Source organism: Lonchura striata, chromosome 2 (genome assembly GCF_046129695.1).
Source record: "Lonchura striata isolate bLonStr1 chromosome 2, bLonStr1.mat, whole genome shotgun sequence".
Classification (NCBI taxonomy): domain Eukaryota; kingdom Metazoa; phylum Chordata; class Aves; order Passeriformes; family Estrildidae; genus Lonchura; species Lonchura striata.
The window spans coordinates 23762093-23787031 of record NC_134604.1 but is presented as its reverse complement, the minus strand read 5'-3'; the positions used below and the strand labels follow the sequence as shown (position 1 = coordinate 23787031).

The 24939-nt window shown below is 37.5% G+C and overlaps 1 protein-coding gene across 2 annotated transcripts; it reads left to right on the top strand.

Moving 5' to 3' along the window:
• The first annotated feature begins 29 nt into the window (after window positions 1-29).
• ATG3 (autophagy related 3) lies at window positions 30-22776 on the top strand. 2 transcript variants are annotated; one of them, XM_021549102.2, is made up of 12 exons: window positions 30-224; window positions 2924-2965; window positions 6445-6494; window positions 7662-7732; window positions 9456-9563; window positions 11130-11179; window positions 13067-13148; window positions 13660-13694; window positions 14431-14586; window positions 15217-15344; window positions 20761-20829; window positions 22497-22776. In XM_021549102.2, exons 1-12 carry the CDS (start codon window positions 153-155, stop codon window positions 22576-22578), a joined length of 945 nt encoding a protein of 314 aa, XP_021404777.1. In that variant the 5' UTR covers window positions 30-152; the 3' UTR covers window positions 22579-22776. The 2 variants fall into 2 exon arrangements, with proteins under 2 accessions (XP_021404777.1, XP_021404778.1); XM_021549103.2 differs by lacking the exon at window positions 9456-9563.
• Window positions 22777-24939: the final 2163 nt, after the last annotated feature.

The following is a 24939-nucleotide window of genomic DNA, read 5'->3' as shown; positions in this document are numbered from 1 at the left end:
CGTCACGCGCGTGCGACGGGGGGCGGGGGGAACGTGAGGGGCGGGTCACGTGGGCGGTGGCTGCGGGAGCGCCGTGCCGCGGGCGGGGGGGGCGGCGGCCGCTGCTGTTCGTCTGTCCGCTCGTCCTTCCGTCCGACCGACTGACCGCCGCGATGCAGAACGTCATCAACACGGTGAAGGGGAAGGCCCTGGAGGTGGCCGAATACCTCACGCCCGTGCTCAAGGTGCTGGCCCTGCGCGGGAGCCGGGATGGGGAGGAGGGACACCCATGGCTGTCCCCGCCCGCGGGCGCGCTGCCCTGCAGGAGTCCCGGGAGCGGCTCTCCGTGCCCTTGGCGGCCGGGCCCGAGCCGCTGCGTGGCTGCGGCGCTGGGCGTGCCGGCGCTGCCATCGGCCCTCGTCCCGCAGGGGCCGGAGGGGATGGGGGAGCCCCGGCTGGCTCTCACATCCCGCGCAGAAGGGAGCATCCAGCTGGGAGGGGCGGGCCTCTCTAAGGACTGCTGTTGCTGCTCCTGCTTCTCAAGGAATGATTTAAATGTGTTACTGTTTTCTGTTAAAAGTCACGAAAGTTTTACGTGGTTGTGTGTCCAGGAGTTGGAATCCGAGCGTACAGACAGGCTTTAGCCTGGTTTCAGGAACTGCGTTGCAATGGTTATTTTGGGTAAACGGCAACTTTTTCAGCTGACATTAAAAAACCCAAACCAAAATGACAAAATTAGCCACACCTTCGTTGTGTGAGCAGGTTTTACATAGCACGGCTTATTCCTGTGTCAGAATTACAGTATTAGTACAAGTCTGTGCACCAGTGTAGGTGAGAAGAGCAGAAATAAGCCATTGGGTTATTATAAAAGTAGGCAGCACATCTGTTATAGTTCCTGTTACTGCATATTTAGGTAGAAACAATTATGGTTTTCTGCAGTTGTTAGACTACATCCCATTCTCTGACTCTTATTTACAAACAATTTTTTATACAACACTCAACTTTGTATATGAGTGCTTGACTTGGCAACAGTTTTTTCACTAGTGATATTGATACTTCTGCATGCCTTTGAAAAAAACACTTGTTTATGACAACAGTCTCTCTGCCTATGGATTTGTGGTTTGACCTTTTATGTGTTTTTCACCCTGCAGCTTACATCTCTGGGCAGATAGCAGGGACAGTCAATTATTAATTGAACTTGTCCCTCTGTGGGATGTGAAATGCTCTTGTCTGGATAGTGGACCTTCCTAGAGTTGTCCACCAATGTGAAATGTATGGGTTGCAGTGAAGTTCTGCCATGGGAAGGTGAAGTGAGTTGTTCAGTAGTACAGATGTTGTTGCACAGCTGGTGTAGTAGTGGACAGATCCATGTGTCCAGATGGATTATTGGGAGGGGGCAGGAGTAGAACCTTCCAGAAATGGAAGATGTTCATATTATGTGTATATGTTCCCTTTACAAGGGAGAAATAAATACTGCAACTTGGTAAATTTGAAAGAAACTAGACCTGTGTCTCTCACAATTGAAGAATTTACTTAGATGGGAAAAATGAACTGTTTACCCTCAAGGAACAGAGGATGGATATTTTACATGTTTTCTTTCTGTAATTCCAGAGACACACGTTTGTGCATGTTCCCTACTGCTTATGGTTCATTTTGAGGGGAACCAGTAAGCTGTCTCCACTGTGGTGTTGCACAATGTGTTATTGAGGATTACTGAGTTTTACAACAATTGAAATTACTTTTATTTCAGTCATCTAGCATATAATGATGTTACAATGTTTGCACAGCTGCTGTTTTCCTTATCTTATTCTTAAGTGTATCTTCCTTAGAACTGAGGCGAAAAGGCAGTAATCAGTACATATGAGACAGGTGTGCTCCGTTCATTTTCTGTAGCACAGGTGTAGCACACACTGGGGAAAGAATGCAAATAACCAAGTTTAGCTGGTCTGCATTTGTTCAGTGTTTTCTGGCTGGTTGAATATGATGAAGTTGTGGCTGGAAGCAAGACATGCTCAGTTGATACTTTTAGTCTTAATAAGAGGAAAAAAAAAATAGGTTCCTTAGGGCAAGAATGCCATGGTCAAGCTATGCCATGGTCAAAATTGTATTCTCTTTCAAAAGCTGGTTTTGAATACTCTAATGCTGGGAAACAGTAGGATAACTTGGTACTTGAGGCTTTCCTGAAGACACAGACAACTGGAAGTCAAAACATAATACTCTTAGTCTAGATTTGAGTATGATACAAGACATGTTATCCTTAAGCTTCATAAACGTTGCCTTTAATGCCAAAGTACTTAATTTTTCCATGCGGAGTAAATCTGGTGTCTGCTTGCCATCTATTCTTTCACCCACAGGACTCCTCATGACAACATGCAAAAACTGAAGCCGTTTTCGTGGGGCGTATGATGAAGGCACAGGAATGGGCATTAAAAGAGAGTCTATTAATAAGTCTTTGTATTTAACTTTTTCTAACCCAGAGAACAGTTGGTTTGGCCTTTCATTCATGACTTTTCTTAACTGCAAAACCTCATATTGATGCACTGCAATGTTATTCAATGCCTAGAAGTCTGGAGTCCTTGACAATTAGAATCACTGATTCCAACTGATTTTCTGTTTCTTACTGGCAAATGTAATACTGAGTGGCAGTCATCCTTTCTTCGCTATTACTATAATTGGACATAGCAAAGCAAAAATATTTTGTATAGGTCATAATTTTTCACAATACCTCATATTTTGCAACAAGTAATTTTGGGGAGCCTTACTTCCTCATTTTCTAATGTAAGTTGCCTGCCAGTCATGGCAGAGGTTGCCTCCAGGCTGATTCTTGGCTCTCTGGACAGGACTAATTGCAGAGTGAAAGTAGAGAAGATGTATGCTTGTCCAGTAAAGTGGAGTATGTTGCTTTGTCAGCAGTTCTCAAAATTTCTAAACTTTTCTCTTGCAGGAGTCCAAGTTTAAAGAAACTGGAGTAATTACACCTGAAGAAGTAAGTGTCTAGAAACTTAAATTTATTTTGAAAGTAATGATGCATTTTTTAGTCAAACCATGTTAAAAAGATCATGTATTTGCCAATTATTACTTCTTGAAACAATTTCCACAAAGTGAAATTTCTAAGTGACATTTTTTACTCTACAGATTGAAGTAGATCAGCGTAATTTTTCCTGAGATGGCATTAGGCATCTGAATGTGGCATGCTTCTTTCCTCTATTATGCTGTGAAAAGATTGTAAAGAAGCTGGGTCAACAGCTCCGTTTGTCATGGGAGTTCAGGACTGAAGCAGAAATCTATTAGTTTTTAAAATCTTTCCTCTAAGGAGCTTGAATGGGAGCTTTTATCTTTAGAACAGTCTTTGCTTACCTCTGTTTTGGTTCCTTCCAAGGCTCTGTGAAGATCATTACATATATTTGTCCACACCGTGTATTCAATGACTATTATTTTTCCCTCTTCTCATAGGCTGCTTTAGGCTGGTTGTATTTTGGATTGCTGCCAAGCAGTTGTATTTTTTTAAGAACTCCAGTGCAAAGAGCAACTGGATTTTTTTCCTGGAACAGTAAGACCACTGATTGTGTTGAGCTATTTTAATTTCCCCATTTGCTTTTTCTCATAATGAAGTGCTACTGAGCTGCAAATACTTTGTCTTTACAGAGTTCTAATAAAACAGTGTTAAGACTGTTAGGTAGAATGAAAGAAAAATGAAACAATAAAAAATTATAAAGATGAGATGGAAAAAAATGAAACAAATGATGACTGATGCAGGTAGATAATGTGGACAGAAGTATTTTTCCTAATATTGGTGCCTGTATTTTTCTGCTGTGTTGCCCTGGCAAGCAAGCATTCATTCTCTTTCTCTGACACACAAGTAACACACAGAAAAATAGGTTTAGCAACATGATGTTCTGTTCTGATAACCATATGTATGTGTGTATATAAATATTCATATATGCTGAACAATAATACATTATCTTTATTGTATATAAACTAGAATAGCAGAGAAGGTCTAGACAAATGTTCTACCAATATTTAATCCCTTTGTGATTTATGGGAAAAGAATTTGCAGTAGTATTGTGTGGGTCTCAGATTCAGTCAAAGAGAGAAACAGAGAGTTTCTAACCAGGCAGAAGCCTGGGAATCTGTTGGAAACGAATGCAAATAAGAGGTTTATCTCCATGTTGTTCATACTGCTTATAGTTAAGTTCTATCACTGCGTCAAGCACTCTGCACCAATGGTGTTGTTATTTTCACTTGAGGATCAATGGAACTGGTTTGCACGGAGCTGTGTAAGAAAGAGCTATGTATTTTGAATAAATTGGAGTTTTACTCCCAGCAGCCTTCTGAGCAGAGTCTGTTCATTCCTGTCCTGCCTCAACAGCGTCATCATCGTAAGAAAAGGCACCTTCTATAGAACATAGAAAGAACCATGCTGTATTACATTAAACAGTTTGCAGCCTTTAAACACCACTGGGAATGTGAATAGTCTGTGTTCTCTGTGTCAAGTTAGATGCTGCTGGGGTGAATAAAATGGATACTTCAAAACAGTAGTCGAGAGAACCAATTATACAGCAAGATTAAATTTTTGGTAAATTTAGATGAAGCTGGAGCATGGACCTGCTGATTGTCCCTTTGACAGTCTTTATGTAAGAATGGTTGTTAAAGAAGAATAATGACACTAGGATGTTGCTTTTGAATGAGTTTGGATTTCTTGGGTAATTTAAGTTGTATTTTAGTGAGACACTAACTGGTGTATAGATTTTTGTGGGGTTCCTGTGGCTTGCCACTGAGGATGAATAAATTAAGACTAAAGATGACTCATTAATCACACTCAACACCTACTCCCTTTTTTCATTTATCTGTGTACTTGATTTATCTTAAAAAAATTCTTGCCTCTCATGAGTTCTTATTAGTTAACACCTCCAAAAGATGACACCTGTTTTAATTATGTGTGTAAATACAGGGAAATTGTTAAAACCATTCTCTTCAGAACTAGAAATAAGATGTCCTAGAATTGATCTCCTTCCACTTTCCAGTACTGATTCAGATATGATGAAGCATCAGTGCTTGAGAAATAGAAAGTGAAACCAGCAAGATAATTTTGCTGCCTAAGGTGAAAAAAATGTAGATGAAATTTCAAATGCTGTCTTAAGGCTGTGTGTCTGTTAAGCCCACAAAACTACACTGGTTTTTAATCTTTAGTAATATATCTCAACATTGCTGTCACAGAGTTCCAATTCCTTGAACAGAGAATTTTAAGTAATTCTGCAGTTTTGTTTATGTTTACTACGTAAGAGATAATGAGTTTTCAAATTTCCCTGTGTATTGGAAGAATTTGCTGTGTTTTTTTTTTAAGGATTCAGTTGTGCTAGAGGTTTCTGTTGAAAATAGATTAAAGGTAAGCACTTTAGCCAAGATGAAGCCTGTTAATCCGTGTGCAGTGCGCACTGTGGTGTTTTCTGCTGTGCTGATCCACCTCCCTTTAGAGGACACAGGGAGGAAATGTCTGTGACCTGCTGCAAGCCTGTTATGTCACACTGCACCAGCTCCTGGGCAGCTGGGGATGGTGCTGTTATAAACTGGCACTTCAAGACAAGAGAGCACCTGTAGCAATAGCTGTGCACCTCATGTTCCAAAGGGACTGCTGCAAAGCCCAACAAAAATCACTTGAGTGCAGGCTTGCCTTCCTCAATTTATGTGTACAAAGGCAAGCCCAGAGGGTTAGACTTTGCTGCGTGAATTTTGAGTTTGTCACACAAGTCTAGCGTGACATTGCTGGCTAGTTTAACATGACAGTATCACTTTGAAATACTAATGCAATTCTATAATAGGCTTCATCTTTGATATTAAGAACAAGAGTGAATATTTTTAAAAACTATTTATTCAGAACAAAGTTACCTATGAGACTTTTAGTATACTAAGTAAGTGGTAATCCATTTTTAGTTTACATCAGTGATCAGCTATTATAGTGATGGTCGTTATATAAAATCTATGCTGTTTATTTGTTTGTTGCAGTTCTCTCACTGGTTCAGTGGATTGATGGTCTTGCTTTTCTTACTGCAAAATTGTTTAGAACAACAAAAGAGAATTAAAGATTTTTTTTTACATTAAGCTTTTTGTTATCTTTGTAGAAGTTTGAATAGTGGCAAATAAAAATAATTTCTTTATTGCAAAGTAAACAGTCTTACCAGGCCCAGATACTTTTTTGGTTCTTACTAGACTGGCAAGTAGTAGCTTGAAACATTGAATTTGCTATAGTGCTTAGTAAACATTTTGGGTGAAGTTGATTTAATCTTTGCATTTTCATGGTTAGTTGAGATATAGGGTTAAAATAAAGCATCAAGCTGATTGAACCATTTATTAATTACACAGTTAATTGATCAAAGGAATGTGGAACTGAAATACTAATGCTAAGAAAATTTGGAGATTGTTTCCTTCAGCCATATTTAACAGTAATTTTTTTTCCTGCCTTAACAGTTTGTCGCAGCTGGAGATCACTTAGTTCACCACTGTCCTACTTGGCAATGGTAAGTAAAATTGAAAGAATTGTAGAAAGCTATCATTCCTGCCTGTGCTTTGGTGTATTTCCATTGTATTTAGCCATACAGTTGTCAGAGCAGTAAGTGTATTTTACCAGTAAAACTTCTATGATAGCTCTATATTTAAGTCAGGCGGAGTTTTCTTATACTAATTGCTGTATAGCAGTAGTTGAGATGAGGATTTGCTTGGGGATTTTTTGTTTGTTTTTCTAAGGTTTTAGGGGAAATAATCTGTTACATACTGTGAATGCTTTTAGTGCTTAGCTGCAGTAGCAGCATGTCTCCCCAGGTTTGTCTTGGTGATTGAAAAAGCAAAGGCTATGTGCAGCTGGAATTGTTAGGCAGTAGTTGTAAATGGTGTATTTTGACAAGCATTTGTTAATAAATGTATTCAAGTTAGCCCACAGCAGTTCACTTTATGCAGTGATTGCCCTTAGAAATACCTTATGTTTCCTGTACAGTAAGGGTGCAAATAAGGTGCTTCCTTATCTTTTACTGGTGTCTTGCTTTATGAAACTCATCTGCATTGTCTGTGAAGTTGATATCATCAAGGTCTTGGCTCTGTACTGAGCCATAAATTGCTGGAAAAATTACTATGTTGGAATCATTGTATCCCTGACCCTTTGCCACCTCCTTCAGAGAACGCACGATGATGAGTCTGACAGCATTTTGGAATGGGCTAATCAGAATGTTACTCTTATTTCAAACCAAAAGCCACTAAAGGTGAAGGCAAATGCTAGAATAATGTGTAATTAAGAGTACTTAAGCACTAGTGACTATGGACAGATTTTTTTTTTATTTATATGAGTCTGTTTCTTGCTTTTCTGAAGCTGCTTTCTTCAGACATTTGCTACTTTGCTGTTGCTGATCCTAGAAAATTTTATGTAGAATAGATTATTCTGTCAAACCATCTTTGCTTGGCCATCTCAATATCGTTTTTGAGGCATAAAATGGTTTTGATCTCAGAACAGTTAGGGTTGGCCAAGCTTTCTAACACCATACCAAATGTATGTAGAGAAGAGTAAAGTCATAGCAATCCAATTCTGAGAATATGTCAAGAGGGTTGTATAAAAAGTTCCTGACACAATGTGAAAATAGAAGGGTTCTTTTGTTTGCAGGTCATCAAATTCTTAAATGGTGCACTTCATTTTACAGGGCTTCAGGAGAAGAGCTAAAAGTCAAAGCTTATCTGCCAACAGACAAACAGTTTCTGGTAACTAAAAACGGTAAGGCTGAAATTTAAATATAAGTGTTCTTAGAATTGACAGTATAGTTGACTGTGCTGTCAGCTCTACCAATTGTCTGTATTGATAGGGGAAACAAATACTTCGCACTTCAGATGCTCTGGCTTTGCAAGATTAAAGAAGTTCTTCCTGCACTCCAAAATTCTTTTTCTTAGACCACTTTATAGTAGAGCTTTATGTGAGACATAAAGCTTGCCTTGATTAAGTATAAATGAAGTTTAAACATTATTAACCTCTTTGTCTGTCTTTGCTTCAACTGATGTTCAGTGACTAAAATGAAGATATTTTTATTTTCCTCATTCCTTTGGAAACCCAAGCTATTGAAGAGTTCTCAAAATGTTTTTCATAGTGATGCTGATATACTTCTAATTCAAGTATGTAGTTAATGTCAGTGCCCGTGTCAATTAGAATCATATAAATACAATCTTGAATTTATTTTTTTCAGCTTCACAGTTGTGTTTATATAATACATGTGATGACTACCTTTTTAATGGATAATAAGGGTAACATTCTGGCACAACTATGGGGAAATCCAAAAGATCTTGTATCACAATGTGTCAAAGGTATTAGATGAAGCATTAGCACTAAGAAAGCCTGAGGAGATTTTTGCTCGCAAAGGGTTGTATTATGTGCTTGGCTTTTCCTCACTGGCTTTTGGAGTCTTGCAGAGCACTGTCATGTGAAAATGACTACAGTAGTGTTGGACATTTTCCTGACATGGGCCTCATGGTTTGATAGCCAGGTGATCTGCTTTGTTTCTTTTCCTGCCTCTACTGGCGTTCCTCGTTGCTCTGATCCTCTTGATGACATTCCAAAATAATGTGTTTCCTGCTGCTGGTGTCACATTGGCCTCCCACCTGAGTAAAAGTTGTGGGCTGTAGTTGAGACTGGGAGCCATCCTACAGACCTCATTTTAGGAGTCTTTGGATGTCTTCACTTTGACTTTCACGGCCCTTTCATCCCTTTCTGAAGGTTAAAGAGCAGTTTTCAAATGCTGCGCTTCATGCAGCAGGTTTGTTTTTCTCTACATTAATAGAAAAGGAAGGAGCATTTTCTACACAGTGCTTGTTTACACTATTGGAAAATACCTGCTTTTCCTTAATCAGATATTCAGTCTTTCTTTGACTATTTTCTGAAAACATTTTCTAAATATCTATTTGAATGGTGCTGTAATGCATATGACAGAAGTTATTCTTAATATTACATGAATTCTGACCTTCTAAACCTCTAGATGTTAAATGATGATTAAACATACCTAACTTATTCCATAAATAACTGATGCAGAATTCTAAAATCTAAATGAATTTGAAAAACTGATGAAAATCCAGGAAAAATTGTCCTTAGTTGTTTACCAGTGCGAAGAAAACATAAAGGTTTTCTCCAGTTGTTAGCAAATGAGAAATTAATTCTTTTCTAATCCTTAAGAGATTGGATGAAACTGCTCTAATACTTAACAGAAAGATGAACTTCTAAGGCTACAGCAATTGTTGTATTTTACATGAAGTAAAATAACTGATACAGCATAACAATATATTTTTGGAAGTTCATACTTTTGCATTTGAAATACAGCCTTAGAATTCCTTAAATATGAGGTATATGAAAGATTGTCATATTTTAGAAGGCCTTGTAGGACAATATCATGCTCCTGTCTGGTTTTGTATAAGAATGACTGATTGCATTCTTTTTGTTTTGCCATTTTTTGTAGTGCCATGCTATAAAAGGTGTAAGCAGATGGAGTACTCAGATGAGCAGGAGGCAATTATAGAAGAAGATGATGGTGATGGGGGATGGGTAGACACTTTTCACAATGCAGGTATTCAAGGCCTTGCTGCAGGCTTTGCATTTGGCAATCTGATTTTCAGTTTCCACTCTTAGAAAGTAAAATCTTTTTAAATACACATCTGTGTACCAACATGTAGTCTGGAGGAAACAAGTTACGTTATCAGCTACCCACCTGATTGGTACATGATGTTTAACTGTGTGGCTGTATGTGCTTGAAACAGGCTCCTTTTCAGAGATGATGGTAATTACTTCAGTATTCTCTTATTAAAATTCTAGGAAGTTATTTTAAAATATGAGCTGTGTACTGAGTCATTCCTTAGTAAGGAAATCCTGTGAAGATGATGTTAGTTTAAATTGTGGATGCTGTCTCAAAAGAAAGATGTTAAGTACAGAGATAAGAGTGAGAGATTATACTATTTTACAGTAAGCCCTTAAATGAGCATGTGTTTATAAAGAAGTCTAAAAAATACTGCTTATATGAATCTATCTCACTGGTTTTTGTAGCACAGTATCTTATAAACACTTCTGGTTTTTTCTCAGTGGCAATTACATTAGTTTTAGTCTGTTTTATGATGTTCTATCGTGTTGATACAATTCTGTTCTTCAATGATGTGTACTTCACCATTTCCAAAAGTACTCCTCTAAGTTTTTACTTTCTTTGGTGTAAATTTTTTTGCTGTAATATGGAGAAAGTTCTCTAAATAGTTTGCCAGGATAGGGAGAAAAAGTGTTGGCAATTATACCTTTTCTTTTCTGTAGACATACATTTTTCATCATTGGCAATTCTTAAAGGCATCATAGTTCATAATTGAATGCCCCCACACCAAAGAAATAATCTGGAACAGCTTTGTCATATCCTTGAATTGAGTGTGCAGTATCCATCCCTGCTGTGAATAGACTCCTCTGCCAGGCTTTTCCTTTCTTGGGCACCATACAGTACAGCACAGCTGTAACACTCTGGCTAAACCTCGCCAAGTCTCTAAATGCTGTCAAATGAGATAAAATCTGTTTCCATAGCTGAATAGCTAATCAGATAAATGTACTCTGTCAAAGCAGAATCTTGGCACATATCCTAAAAGGTACTGTGTGGGAACTGCAGTAAGACTAGAAGGCTAATGGGGAGGATCTCAAGATTGGACACTTCTATCATTTGGGGTGGTTTTATACCCCCACTTCCCCTCAGCTAAAAGCATTGAATGCTCTGCTACATTTTGCTTTGTCATTGCTTTCAGGAAGTTCAGAAATACTCATAAATGCCTGCCTTTTCATTAAGATGCATTTCATTGTTGGATGCGAGTGCCTGTCCTGAGCTCACTTTTATGCAAAAATATCTTAAAATAGAACTCCAGATTCTCAGAGTTCCATCGGCATGGCACATCTGTGCTGTGGTGCTCTGTGTTACTGGTATGGTTTGCTTAGGGATGTCCAGCAGTAAGCATGTTACCAATACCAAATGAACAGCCTCTCATATATCAAGGTTGTTGAGATGTGATTTGGAAAGATGAGAGACTGTTTTTGAAATCCTTGCAAACTCTTCCTATGCTATTTTCTAACCAAGAACCAACCTTTTTTAACAAACTTCTTGTTCAATTTATAGGTATAGTGGGCGCAACAGAAGCAGTTAAGGAGATCACACTAGACAGTAAGGTACTTGTTTCTAAATTTTTGTGTTGCTTTATTACAGACCTGAAGGTAATGGTAGTTCTACCAGTGTCAATCTAGTACTCCCTGTGAAAGATTAAATTATACTTCATCACTAATTGTTTTGCAGATGTCCATTGACTCTCAGAGCCTGTGATATTAGTCTAAGCATGTGCATTTCCTTATTGCTTTGTTTACTGAGACATTTTTCGTTTAGAAATGTCTTTAGCCAGTGTGCTCCTCTACCAGGCTTCTACAAACTGAAAATGAAATTCTTTTTACACTGATACCACCCATTTGTGTTCCAAGACATTAGTGTTTGTAAATCCAATGTAAAGAATTTTTTATGTGGAAATATAAAGTATTTCTTTGTCATCTTCAGCTACAGCAAGCAGACTTTCAGCACATTGGTCCAGTTTGACATGTTTATGCCCTTCAGTTTAGAAGAACTTTACCTCTTTAAATGTATATATGTTATGAAGTCCTCAGTTTCTGCATGTTTCCAAAAAAGTCACTTCAGCAGGAAACAAACCTAAGTCCTCAGGAAGTATTTGAAATGCAAATGTATTGGCAAACGTGTTCAAGAAACACGAAGAATGTCACAGAGACACAAAATGCTTTTAAAGATGAGTTTGTATGGGGAGTTCTGTCTGTATGTTATGAGCATCCAAGAAGCCTTGGATTCTAAAAATTAGTGGGGAAAAAATGGGCTGCCCCATGCTACTGCATAATTATAAATGGCTCAAAATACTATTGATTTGATGAACTGTGAAGTGCAGGTATTCCAAATGACTTTGCTCAATATAGTGAAAATGCTGGTTTTTTATAAGTCAGTAACATGAGGGTGGAAGAAATACTCAAGGAATAACTGAAGTTGATCACTTTTTCTGCAAAACACAATGCTTGCAGAATGTTACTGTGGTTCATAACTGCTGTTGTATGTTTTGCATTGGATTTTAGTTCCAGTGTATGTAGAAAAACTTGCTTGCTTGCACGTCCACAATTGCTTGGAGTTGCTTGGAGGACAACTCTTTCCTGCCAATGTTCTCTTTGACAATGCACTTTGTAACTTAGTTTCTTACTGGTTTTGGTGGTTTGGATTTTTTAAATGAAAAATCAGCCACCTAACTAACTGTAGTAGTTATTTGGAGTATTCTCCTAAAATCTTTATGAAATCTCTGTAAACTGAGACCTTTACTTTCTGAATTTCATTGGAGTTGTCCATTGGATTCTATGCTCTGCAAGGCCCAAAGGTCACCTGTGGGCTTATGCTGTATTTGTTTCTGTTGGACTATAATTCTTGAGTTGCGGAATTATATCAAAATGTGATACCTTTTGTGACTCTCTTGTGTTTTACAATAATTAAGGAACTGGACAGGGCTCATAGTCTGAAACTGGGTGACACTTCCAGTGATATGATAGAGTTTTCTGTAGTCCTCAAAGAGGAGAGGGTTGGACTCAATCATCCTTATGGGTCCCTTCCTTGAGATATTTTATGATAACTGCTGCACTGTTGGCTGTGGGTTAGAACTTAAAAACATCTTAACCTACATGTTTAGTCTTAGCTGTTTAGTCACTGCCTTTCATTTGAGATAGCTGGATCTTTTGATTGTTTAACACCATGGATGCTTTTCTTTATTTAGAAATAAAATAATTCCAGAATGCAAAGTCAAAGGAAAACTTTTTAAATGGATTTTTAATGTCATACTAGGACTTTGAAACAAGGATGAGTTATTAAGCTAGTGTTTGAGTTCACTCCTTCTTAATATTTCAGAAATCATATTTCTGGCTCACTGAATGTGTTGACTGGACTTAACACCTTCAGTTTTTTAGCTGTTAGACTACATAGATGCAACAGTCATTAAAGCAGTATTTTCAATTTAACTTCTAAAGGATAATATAAAAATACCAGAGTGTTCAGCATCTTGTGAAGATGATGATGAGGAAGATGAAGGAGAAGCTGCAGACATGGAAGGTATTTCCTTAAATTGGGTGGGACATATTTTATTTCAGGTCTTTAACTAAAGCAGTACACTCTAAAACACCACTCATTCTTTGCAAGGAATTCATGTTGAAAAATTTCAGCAGGCCTCTGCTCTTTAGTGTCTTTTGTATGGTTTTACTGGTGCATGTTTACTCTAATTTATGTGCCAAAAACCTGACTGAATGTTAGTGACTAGAAAATTGTGTAGCAGAACAGCTGTAAGAAAGTATAAACTAGGGATTTAGCACAACTTCCTTCCAGCTTTGTACCTACACTTAATCTGCCTATATAAAATCACTGAAGTACAGCTCTTCACCTACTAACTGTAGTCTTGGTCAAATTTGTGTTTAAAAAGGGATAGTCTGGTTTGGGGATTGGGAAGGCTACCTGAATAAAACTTCTTTAGATACATGTAGATTTTTTTTTAAATAGTTGTGTATGAATGACAAATATAATGACTGGCTACAAGCTGAACACAGAATTTTATGGGTCTTCTTTTCAGAGTATGAAGAAAGTGGGCTATTGGAGACAGATGATGTGAGTGAACAGTTCTCTATCTTGCCTGTTAGAATATAAGCACAAGCAAAGTAAAATGATAAATGGCTGAAATAAAAAGCTTATGAATAGTAGGGTTACTGAGCTTGGATTCCTAGGGATTTGTCTCCTGCCAATCTACTGCACTAACTTGAACCTTTGGGTCCTCAAAGATTTTTCCCACAGAAATTTTCCTTGGTTTTGCTAATCCTTTTTGCTCTGCTTGCACACACAGCACTGTATTCATGAGAAGTTAAAAAATGCAGTGGTGGTTCTTGGGGTTTACACAAGGAGGATGAGTGGCCTGTAGGTTTAGTAGATTACACCAATCCATCAGACTTTTATGAGAGAAAACAAAAGGCCTCATTGTTTGTGGTATTATGCCAAGGTCTTCATGAACCTGCACAAACTGAGACCTTTGCCTTCTGAATTTCATTGGAATTGTCTGTTATTTTTGAAAGAAGGTATACGGTGTAAGGGCTGTAACAACATAGCTGCCTGCTTCCTTAAGAAATCAGACCTTTTTTGAAAAGTAAAAAAAGTCACCAAAAATAAAACCAAAAAATACTTGTTGGGGGAGAAACTGATGCTCCAAATTTAGAAATAAAAACAAACCATAAACTGGGGGTTTTTGTGCCCACTTAAGAACATTATTAAAAGTTTTATTTGACAGGTAGGATGAGAAAGGAGGGAACCCAAGCAAGATTATTCTAATCTTATCATTTTTACCTTGAACCAGGCAACACTTGACACACGACACATTGTAGAAGCTAACAAAACTAAAGTTGATGTTGGAGGGGAAGATGCTATTCTACAGACTAGAACCTATGACCTCTACATCACTTACGACAAATACTACCAAACTCCAAGGCTCTGGTTATTTGGATATGATGAGGTATATCTGTGTTGGGGATTTTTTCCTACTTCTGTGAAATTAGACTCACTGTATCAAATAGACTATTTTGTTGCTTATTCACAATCAAAATTTAAAGGGGAAAATGGTGAGAAAATTGTTAAGCAATATAGGCTTGTAGGCAGGACTTTTATTGTACTTTCAACAAGTTGGAACAGTTTCACTGAAAACTGCGCATCACTGAGCACATTTTTAAGGAAGCCACTGGCGTTATTGTTAGCACTGTAGAACTGGTAATTACCTCAGTAAACTGGGTCAAGTAAGCAGGTATGTGTTTCCATCACCTTCAGAAGGAAGGGAATATATAAATAGTTTTTCCTTTTAATCACTAGGTTTCTTGAGTTAAATTGAGTAGGGCCCACTCTTTAAATACTGAGGTGGGAACCTAGTTGGTTGTCAAATACATTGGCTTTATCACTCAAAGGAAAATCTGTGCAGTACCATTTTTATAGCATATGGATTTTAACACACTCAGTTCTTTCATTGTACCTTCAAAACCTTTTTATTTTAGATGCCTATGAGTTTTGGGTCATCATCAATTACTGATGTTAGAAAGGAGCAAGATTCTTTTTTAGTAACACTTCTGTTCTTGGGTTCCTTGTTCCTCTCTAGGAGCGGCAGCCTTTAACAGTAGAGCATATGTATGAAGATATTAGTCAAGATCATGTCAAGAAAACAGTGACCATTGAAAACCATCCTCATCTTCCTCCACCTCCCATGTGTTCAGTTCATCCATGCAGGTAAGTCTTTGTTTCTGGTCTGGTACAGCCTGCACTAGATACAAGGCACTTCACTGCTTTTTTTCAGGTTTTCTGGACATATTTCTACATTTGGCTTCTTGTGAGGCAGTATGAAAGGAAGGGGTCAGCAATTCTCTGAGTTCATTCCAGGGCTCACTTCAGCAAGTGTGTTCTGCAGTTAGTGCTGTCTTCTTTGATCAGATGCTTTTTAAACTCCTCTTCCCTATGTACTCCAGGAGGTGGCAGACTACAAGAATTCCATGAAATAAAGTTTTATGCTTTTGTCTACTTTCTGGGGAGGGCAGAAGTACAGTGTATACTTTTGGCAGCAGAAAAAGCTATTTGAACATTAAATAGCATTTTCTTATTTTATGTTAACTGTCTTCTGCTCCCCTTTAAATTTTGCACTGATAAATACAGATCCTGTGATTGTCACACCAAAATATTTGTTGAACACAACTGCAAAACACAGTTGCTTTTTTTGGGTATTTAATGTTCCATTTTCCATGTTTCTCACCCAAGACACAGGAAGCCTGTAGTTTGACTTGCTGCACAGATATTTTTTAGGTCTTTGAAAGGTGCATTTTTGTCTTAGATGTAGGCCCTAACATCCTTTTAGGTGTCTTAGAGATACAGAGCCAGTATTTGAAACAGTGTAATTCCTCTTGACAGTATGAAGTTCCTGGAGGTACAAGTTGGGCTTTTACCTTTTAAGAAAAGATACTCTTTGTATGATTGCATATGTCTAAAAAAAATTCAGAGTTCAGATAACTACTTTAAGTTTAATTTCCCTTGATTTAAACATTTTGGATATCCGTGTCACTAGTTGAGTATCAAATAATCAGTATCTTGTTGACAAGCTTGTGGTCATTTTCACAGACTTGGAGCATTCTTGCTTCTGGTTTAGCTTTTATTTGTGCATCAGCCTTTAGAGAAGAGAGCAAGAGAACTTTGCAACAAGTACTGTATTGCTAATATTGGTCTTAAGAGGATATATATTCATGTGCTTTATAAATCTGTATATCATGTTTCTTGCAGTTCACAGTTCATTAGCCATTGTTTTTCAAAAGTGTTTGCTTTTGCCAAGCAGTCAGACTTACATTTGGAGAGTATTGAGCAGAGAAGCCGTTGTACTGGGAAGTAACTTTTCCCATCTAGTGGTCTAATAGAAAATTTTGGAGTTGTAAAGTTTATTTTTGGTCTTTAAATCATCAGGTTTAAGTCTGTTCTAACATGAAAATGTCAGTCTGGGTGCTCGAGTAATATGAGAAGCAGAACTGGAAGAACTGCAAAGCAAATAATAAAGAATAGAACATAACACAACATAAGGCTTCTGTTAATCTGTGGGACCACCACATGTTGAATACTGGAGTACAGCTCTGTTCATCTGTTCTGTAGTCTGTGAGGTGAAAGAAGATTAAAACTGGAAAAGATAAGGAGATTTGTGTGGGATAACTAAATTTATAAAGCTCTTTCCCATATGAAAATATTGAATAATGTGTGTGTCCCTTAATATTTGAAAAAAGCTGAGCAGGGAATTGTGGTATCGGTGACTTTCACCATGAATGACATAGGAGGTGAAGTAACAGTATTTAAGTTTTCTTCCAATAGTGAAACTGGTGGCATTGAATGCTACTCTGCTTTCATGTTCAAAGCCAGAAAGGAGTAATTTCTGCACACACCATCTAAATGAGGTACTTATTTAAGCAATAGCATGCTAATGAAATAAAAATTTGTCAAGTGTAGTTACTAGAAGGATTCAGAATAAGAAAGTCCCTGGGTAATTTCCAGCATACTGCTGGAAATTAGTAGTGCTTTGGACAGAGCATTTATGAGATGCTTGTTCCAGCCTCATTATTGAGCATGTACTATAAGATAGGAAGCAGAACCAGGTAGATCTTTGGTTTGATCCAGTAAGATGTTCTTGTACCTTCTACGAACATACCAGTCTTAATCTCAACCTGTTAGTGACTTTGACTGTCTTATTGTTTGCTGTCTGGAGGATTTTGGATAAAAGACAGGTGCAGCTTTTTTGTGCAACTAGTGTTTTTGAAGGAGTGTCAAGCAGGAAGAATGAAGGCATTCTTAACAGACTGACTGGGAAGATAATTAATAGGAGAAAAGGAGGACAAAAATCCTGAAGCCAAAATTTAATTTACTTTGTGTTTGCTGGAAGCTTTCCTAGTAAATTATTTTGGAAGAAGCTCCTGTTGATGTATATTTGGAGGGCACTTTTAAAACAAAGAAAGATGCAGAGATATGTCAGCATGGCAGCCCTCACAGACTCAGTAGAACTGTGGGGTTTATATTTTATAAAATTGTGGCTGCAATTTTATGTGCTTAGTTTTAGTTATGATTCTGCAGGGGTGTTAGCAGTGCACTGCTAGTCTGTGAATTTGGGTTGAGTCTCTTCACAGGTGAGAGCCCTGTGGTCATGTTTTCACTTCTTCTGAAGCCAGTGAAGTGCCAGTTGCTTTGTTATGTAATCTACACTTTTGCTTGAAGGGATGGTTTATATCATGAGACTTGTTTCAGCTTTAAGCGTGAAAGAGATGATTGATAGTGGAGTGAAACAGGTCTGTTGCTAGTCTTAAAAATGGAGGAAACTGTAGCCCTTCTCAAAAAGTGATGTCATGGATCTGCAACTGCTTAACACTGGAAAGAGTCTAAAAGGTAGTGTGAAGACTGAAGAAAGAGGCTAACAGCATACATAAAATGGAGGTTTTAAGAATGTTTTCTTACTTTCCAAGTGAGCTATTCTATTTTTTCAAATTGGTAAGGCTAACAGCTAAGAAGGTCTGGGCTTCTGGATAAAACCCAATAGCCAATCTGTTCCTTTGTTTTTAATTCAGCTAGAACTACGAGTGTGTAAGTTGTATCTTTTGCTTCCCATCATGTTACAGAAATTGTGTAATGTAAGATATTTGTATGATTCCAAACATTTTTATTGCAATGTGAATATCCTCGTGTCAGGCGTCAGAGAAAGTAAAGAAACAGCAGTCAGATGCCACTGTCAGCTGCTTGAGATTGCTTCTATTTTGAGTAGTTAGTGAAAATTGTTCATCTTACAGCTTTTCTGTAAGTTGTAGTTCTTGTCAGCATTTCTATGGTACTGGGAGGAACACAGTCAACTTCCTCATTCATTGCTGTAAACTGTTTTAGTCATGATTCTCAGCTTTTTCAGTGTGTGCTCTGAAGTGACTATCAAACATACTAACTACTAAACACATTTACAGTTAAATCATGATTACTTGCACTAATTCCAATGACTTTTTTTTTTCTCCATTTCAGAATAGTGATAGGCTTTTGAACACATTTTGCTTCTAATGTACCTTAGATATCTGCAGGGAAAGATTTCTAGATAGTAAGATATTGTAGCTTAGATTTCTTCAAATTTATTTCTTACCTTTGTAGTGTATTTATATATTTTATGTTTATTCCTCCAAGTTTTCTTACAGAAGGAGGCTGAAAACAGGAAACAAACTTTACAAAGTTTATAAAGCACCTACAAAGCTTTTCATGAGTGACTGTATGACAGTGAGAATGACCATTACTCTGTGGCCAGTATAGAATTTGAGGTATCTGAGTAGTTCTTAGAAAACAGAAAAGACCAAATGTCATTAAGATGTATGAAGTTGAGCCAGTATGTTCTTAAAGACTTCTAATGGCTGCATGGTGACCTGTATTCTATGCAGTAAAAAAACACTCCTCAGTTACGCATAAGGTCAAAACTTAAGTTTTAACAGAGGTCAGCTTCCTACAGAGAAGCAGCTGGCCTTGGCACCTGAAATGGCATGTGTTCCACAGGGCATCGTGAGTGTCCAGAATTGGAATCAGCTCTGAGGGTTAGTTGACTTGCAAAGACCCACAGTAAATGACAAATGCTGACCTTTAATATTTCCCCAGACTTGCATGTTCCTGTTTACAGTGTGTCTTGGTAACTTTGCAACAGCTTCCTTCCTAGTTTGAAGCCACTGGCAGCATGATTAACTTTGGAGGTAATTACTAAATGCCAGTTACTGGTCAGCTATTTAGATTGACGTATTGGTATCAAGGCATGGTCAGAAAGTTATGCAAACTCTGCTTCCCACTCATCCTTCTTCTCAGTTGGCACTTTGGTCATTTTAGAATGGATATTTTAAATTGCTGCTGCTCACTAACCTGCAGTGCTGTGTAGATGGATCCCCACAGCCCTATATTATGTCACTGGTGAAGATTACCTGCAGAATCTTCTATTTAAAACAAGGTTGAAGTATAGATAAAAGTAAAAATAATTATACAACCCCTGGGAGTTTGTGTTGAAGGTACATAATTTAATATACAGTAGTTCTGCCCTCTTGATTTGGTATGTACTTCATCCCTTAGTTTATGGGATAGAAGAACTGCCTTGAACACAAGAACATTACTTCCAAATTGTAACTGGTGATTAAAAGATTTGGCGTCTTTATCATTAAGGATATTCCAATCTATAGCAGACAAGTTATAGCACTCAAGACTGAGTGATCTGTTCTAGTTGACTGCTCATTGAACAAGGAGGGTTTTAGACTAGATAATGACCAGACTTTTCCAGCCCTGGCTATTTTGTAATTTTGTGTGCCATTCCCAGGACCAGCTTTGTGCATAAATATCATGTGGTTCATTCGTAGTAGGTCTGGGATGTCACTGATGAGAATGTAAAAACTCAGTGAGCTGAGAAGTGCTTTTCCTTTCCTGTAGTGCTTTGCAATGAGTTACAAGAAAGAAGTAGCTTAGAAGCTGTTGATTTGCTATAGAACCCAAGTTACCACCAGAGAAAGTTTCCATACCCTAAACCAGTCCTAGAGCAATAGTTCTGAATTTATGCAGGGCTGATTTAATCTGCCTTTCCTAGGAAACTATTACTTGTTTTAGTGTTTTAAACCTCTTTAAGCTTTACAAGTTTGAGTTCAGCAGAGGCAGCTAAAAATGATACAGCAATTTCTAGACATCATCTTCAGGGGGCACCTGGGAACTTCTGGTGGCTGACTGCTGGTCAGTATTGCCTTCTAGAGACTTACCTGGGGGCTTTATTGGCATTTAGCAATTAAAAATTATACTAGTGTCAAGCAGTATGCATTCACTCTCATGGCACTCTACATTGAGCATACATTTGACATATGACATTGAGTCTATATTGTAGCATACTACATTTTTTGCTTTCTGTGGGAATTTAAGGAGCTGATAAATAATGTTACATTCATCACTTAATGTTAATTTTCAGTTACTGTTGCTATTTTATTTTCTCAGTAGACTGAAAATTTCATCTTGCTGCTTCTGAACCTAATGGTCCAAAATTAATTAATTTGCACAAAACCTATTTGTCCTGATGATCTATTTGTCCTGATGAAGAGTGAGTTGCCTCTTCCTTAAAATGTTTTGTTTCTGACGTGTTTTTCAGGCATGCAGAAGTCATGAAGAAAATAATTGAGACTGTTGCAGAAGGTGGAGGAGAACTTGGAGTTCACATGTATCCTTTTTAATTATTGTGCAGATTCTCGGACACTTCTTGCAGTATAAGGTCTGTTACCTCAAAGTTCATAAGCTGAAACACAATAGTGTGTGAAAGCAGTGAATAACTGCTTGGGTTATTTTTGGGTTTTAACTTGCTGGAGTTCTGGGATAAGTTGTACAAACAGACTCCATTAAGTTTTTGGGGAAACATGAGGGGGTGTATGGCAGCAGCAATGGGGAAGGCATGTAGTTTTGAAGGGACAGGATTGAGCCCTTGTTTGTAAGGGTGTGAAGGAGGTAGCTGTGGGCATGAAATGGGGATGCCAGTGTAGAAGGGTGAGACTGGAGGTTCACAGACTCCATCCAGAGTGTAATCACTGCTTAGCAGAGCATCTTTTGTATTAGATTTTAATCTGAAATTAATTTCTGAAAGATTTAGAGTTCCCACTATTCTCTATTCTGCATATGAGCAATATCTAGGGAAAATAACATTGCTGACAAAAAGCAATGAAAATCATTTAAACCACTCTGCACATCAATATAAAATGCCTCACAATTAAAATTTTCTTTCAGAAAGCTGAGTGATCTTAAGCTTTTTGTAATCAATAGTATGCTTTGTGACTGGAGCGATCTCTGTGATAAAGGCAATTGTGTCCTTTCAAAATAGTGTTCTTTGCTGCTGTAGGGCAAATAAACAGGAATTACTGAGCAGCTAAAGGTCTTGAATCAGTAAAATTGTCATTTACTGTGTGAGTTGAGACTTGCTCAATCTGTGCAACAAGCAACTGGAACTGAACTAGAAAATAACTTGTCTGTCATGGTTGTTCAATCCTCAGTAGTTGAAAGTAGCTTTTTTCTCATTTTTCTTTTTTTTTCTAAATAACAAATTGGGGCATTTTTAACATTTCTTTACTCATTTTCATCTTGTTTGTAAAGAAATGGTCTAAGAGACTGTTACGTCAAAACAGTTGGGTTTGCTTACATCCAGTATCAATGTAACTTAATAGTCAGTTGAAAGTAGTGATTTCTCTTAAATTTTCAGTTCCCTGTCTACCTCTTTCCCACATGGACAGAGGCTTTAGATTGTAATTATTCAGTATACTCCAGAATGCAAATTCAGGCCAAACATATATTTGAAAGGGATACATACAAGGAAACTCTTCTCTGCAAATGTAGACTGTTCACCTTGGTTAAGTTCATCTCTGTACTTTCCCTTGTGAGCAGGCAGGAGCTCTTTTAAAGGATGGTTCAGAATAGGAACTGATTTCTTTTTCTGAGCCCCTGAAACACTGAGGAGAGGAACCTGCTTTCCCTGCAACTACAGGAAGGGATTAGCTTTGCTGGGTACAATTCACCTTGGCATTTGTTAATAACAAATATTAAGAATGTAAATGGAGTTGGTAATGTTTATGTGGTATCTGCAAGATACATTGAAAATAACTCTTGGTTCCCTGCATTTACTTAAACCAGGAAGGTCTATTTTTGGTCAAGCATTGGATGTCATTACCAGAATTCTTTAGTATTAATCTCCCAGTCTTAACTTTGAGTAGCTCTTAACTCTAAAGTAGCTAGGTGTTATTTTCCTATTAATAAGAAATACTGCTGAGCAGACCGTCAATGTGACTTCTGCTTTGTTTTTCTGGATTTCTAGCTATTGTACATTTTCCTTAATAAGACACTCAGGTACCTTCTTATTTTCTTGAAATTTGTACAGGCGGTCATTCCAACGATAGAATACGACTACACGAGGCACTTTACAATGTAACTAAAATAAGAGATGTGTTCCTCTAATTATCAAATCTTTTTTTAAATAACCCAGCCATGTGACTTACACAACATTATACACAATTTCTGTAACTAATCTTTTATCAACTTGATGCATTAAAATAAAATGTTCCATTACCAGCCTCTTTAATAAAAATCTCTGTGTGTAATATAAATAAATCACTTTCATTCCAGTACAGATACTGCACTAAGAAGTGGGATTTTTTTTCTCCGTAATTCCTTAATTTCCTTTCATGAGATTATTTTCTTGTATGTTAGAAACTAAAATCTACTTTTGTAGTAGAAGCCTAATCGTTTTGGCTTTGTTGCTGATTTCTAAAAATATGCATTTTTTATTTTTCCCTTCCTATTTAAATTCACTTGAGAGCTTTGTGGAGGGTTTTTTCACCCCTATGAATGGTTATATTTCCTCTAGCTAGAGTAATATTTTAAAAGATTAAAAAAATAAATTATTGTCTTGTTAAGGAAGTCTGACTACAGCTTAAAAAAGTAACTGTAACTAAAAAGTCTTTGAAAGGTGATTTACACTTGAGCAAGACTAGAGCTGGAAAATTTGAGGAGACAGGAGGAATATTGGTTATGTAGTCTGTTTCTCTTGTAATTAAAGAACAGTCTTACTGACAAAAATACAGCTTGAGGGTAAGGGGAAAAGATTGCTATGACAGAGCAAGGTTGAATCTTGATTATTTGTCTGCCTCAGCTACTCTAATTGCCAGTCTAATAGTAATGTTTCCTCCTTGGGATGAACATACATGGAGTTGTTTGTGGATTCAGATATTGCAGAGGCATCTAGGCTTTAGCAGCCACTTCTGCCCTGTAAAATGTAAGGTTTATACTAATGAAAATTGGAGGAAAGGACCATCATGTCTCTATATATGTCTTTGTGTATATATTTATAGTCACTAGATTCAATTAAACTGCCTTTCAGGAAAGCACTTTTGTCTCCCAGGCATCCATCTTGCATTCTGCAAGGTAATCAGAAGTTGGCTGTCTGCAGTGGACTGAGTTTACTGTTGGGTAGGAAGATTGGTCCCAGTCCTGGGACAGCTGGTCCCTGTTTTGGTTGTCCTGTATACAGTGCTCTTACTTACATGGGAGCACATAATCAGGTTGTGTGTTCTATGCTAAAATTGACTTTCCTCTTGATATGTCTTCACTTCCTCTTTTTTGGACATATCTTAAGCAATGTCTATGTAAGAGTAATGCTGGCTGAAACCTGTTGAAAACTAACCACACCCACTGTGTCATGCCATAAGAATTTGCCTAGGAGACTAATCTCAAGAGATGTTTTGGGCTTTCTGGTAAAAAAAAGGAAGCCGCTGTTCTCCACCCAAGAAATAGGGGAGCAAAGAGAAGGGAGTATAAAAATAACTAGTAGTGATGTATATGTTCTTCCTTTGATGCATCAGAATCTTTTGATACATCTTTTTCCCTGAAAGGTATCTCTTCTTCTCCTATAAGAAGGTGAATTAGTTTCATAAGTCTCCAGTAAGTTAAGTTATAAACTACCACATCCTTCCTTGTCAGGCTTTTGATGAAAGCAAGTGGCATGGGGTTTTTTTATTTTTAATGTATAAGCCAAAGAAAGCCTTTTTCTCAGACCCTAACAGAAAAAGAGGCACAGCAGAACTGAAGAGAACTTGCCAATGGCTTCCATCATCACCATGATATTAAATGCCTTATGGCATTTTTAGCCCAGCACTGTGTGATGTTGCAAAAGCCAATCCTTCGTGACTAAGACATGGTATTCTGCTTGGCTGCTTATCAAAGTGGTTGTACCTACAAGCAAATTTGATCTGGGTGTACTTGCAGCAGTTGTACTGTACCTTAATCCTCCTCTTCCTTTGTGATTAATGTTAAAAACTCCTGATGGAACCAAAGATTGCTGCTTTAGGAACTACTATAAACATGCAAACATAGTAATTTCATTTAAAGCTTCTGTCAAATTCTGTATGATTATTAATTATCTGAATTTTGTGTCGACATCAGAAGAGCTTCTGAGAAGTTCTGCTCTGCTCACATTCCTACTACACACAGTTCTTATGGTTCTTGGCTTGCCTTTTGTTTCTTGATCTTGGAGTTTGGGTATGTTCTTGTTTACAGGTACTGCATGCAGTGAAGGTGTGGGTGAAATTTTGATTCTACTGATTATGCAGTGAATGAGTTATGATGCAAAGAGAATAACCTCACAGAGATGTAAAATAATGTCCATCACAGCCTATTGTCAAACTTCAGATATCTAGTCTTCAATATACATGAAATGTAAAAATAGTATAATAGTAAATAATTTTAAAATGCCAATAAATACTTCCAATAAAAAATATATGTGGAAGATAAAAAT

What these genes read in the sequence shown, in the direction of transcription:
- ATG3 (XM_021549102.2), top strand. Translation starts at nt 153, where the DNA reads ATGCAGAACGTCATCAACACGGTGAAGGGGAAGGCCCTGGAGGTGGCC. An exon ending in GAGTAATTACACCTGAAGAA is followed by an intron (nt 2,966 to 6,444) that starts GTAAGTGTCTAG and finishes CTGCCTTAACAG; the next exon opens with TTTGTCGCAGCTGGAGATCA. An exon ending in CACTGTCCTACTTGGCAATG is followed by an intron (nt 6,495 to 7,661) that starts GTAAGTAAAATT and finishes TTCATTTTACAG; the next exon opens with GGCTTCAGGAGAAGAGCTAA.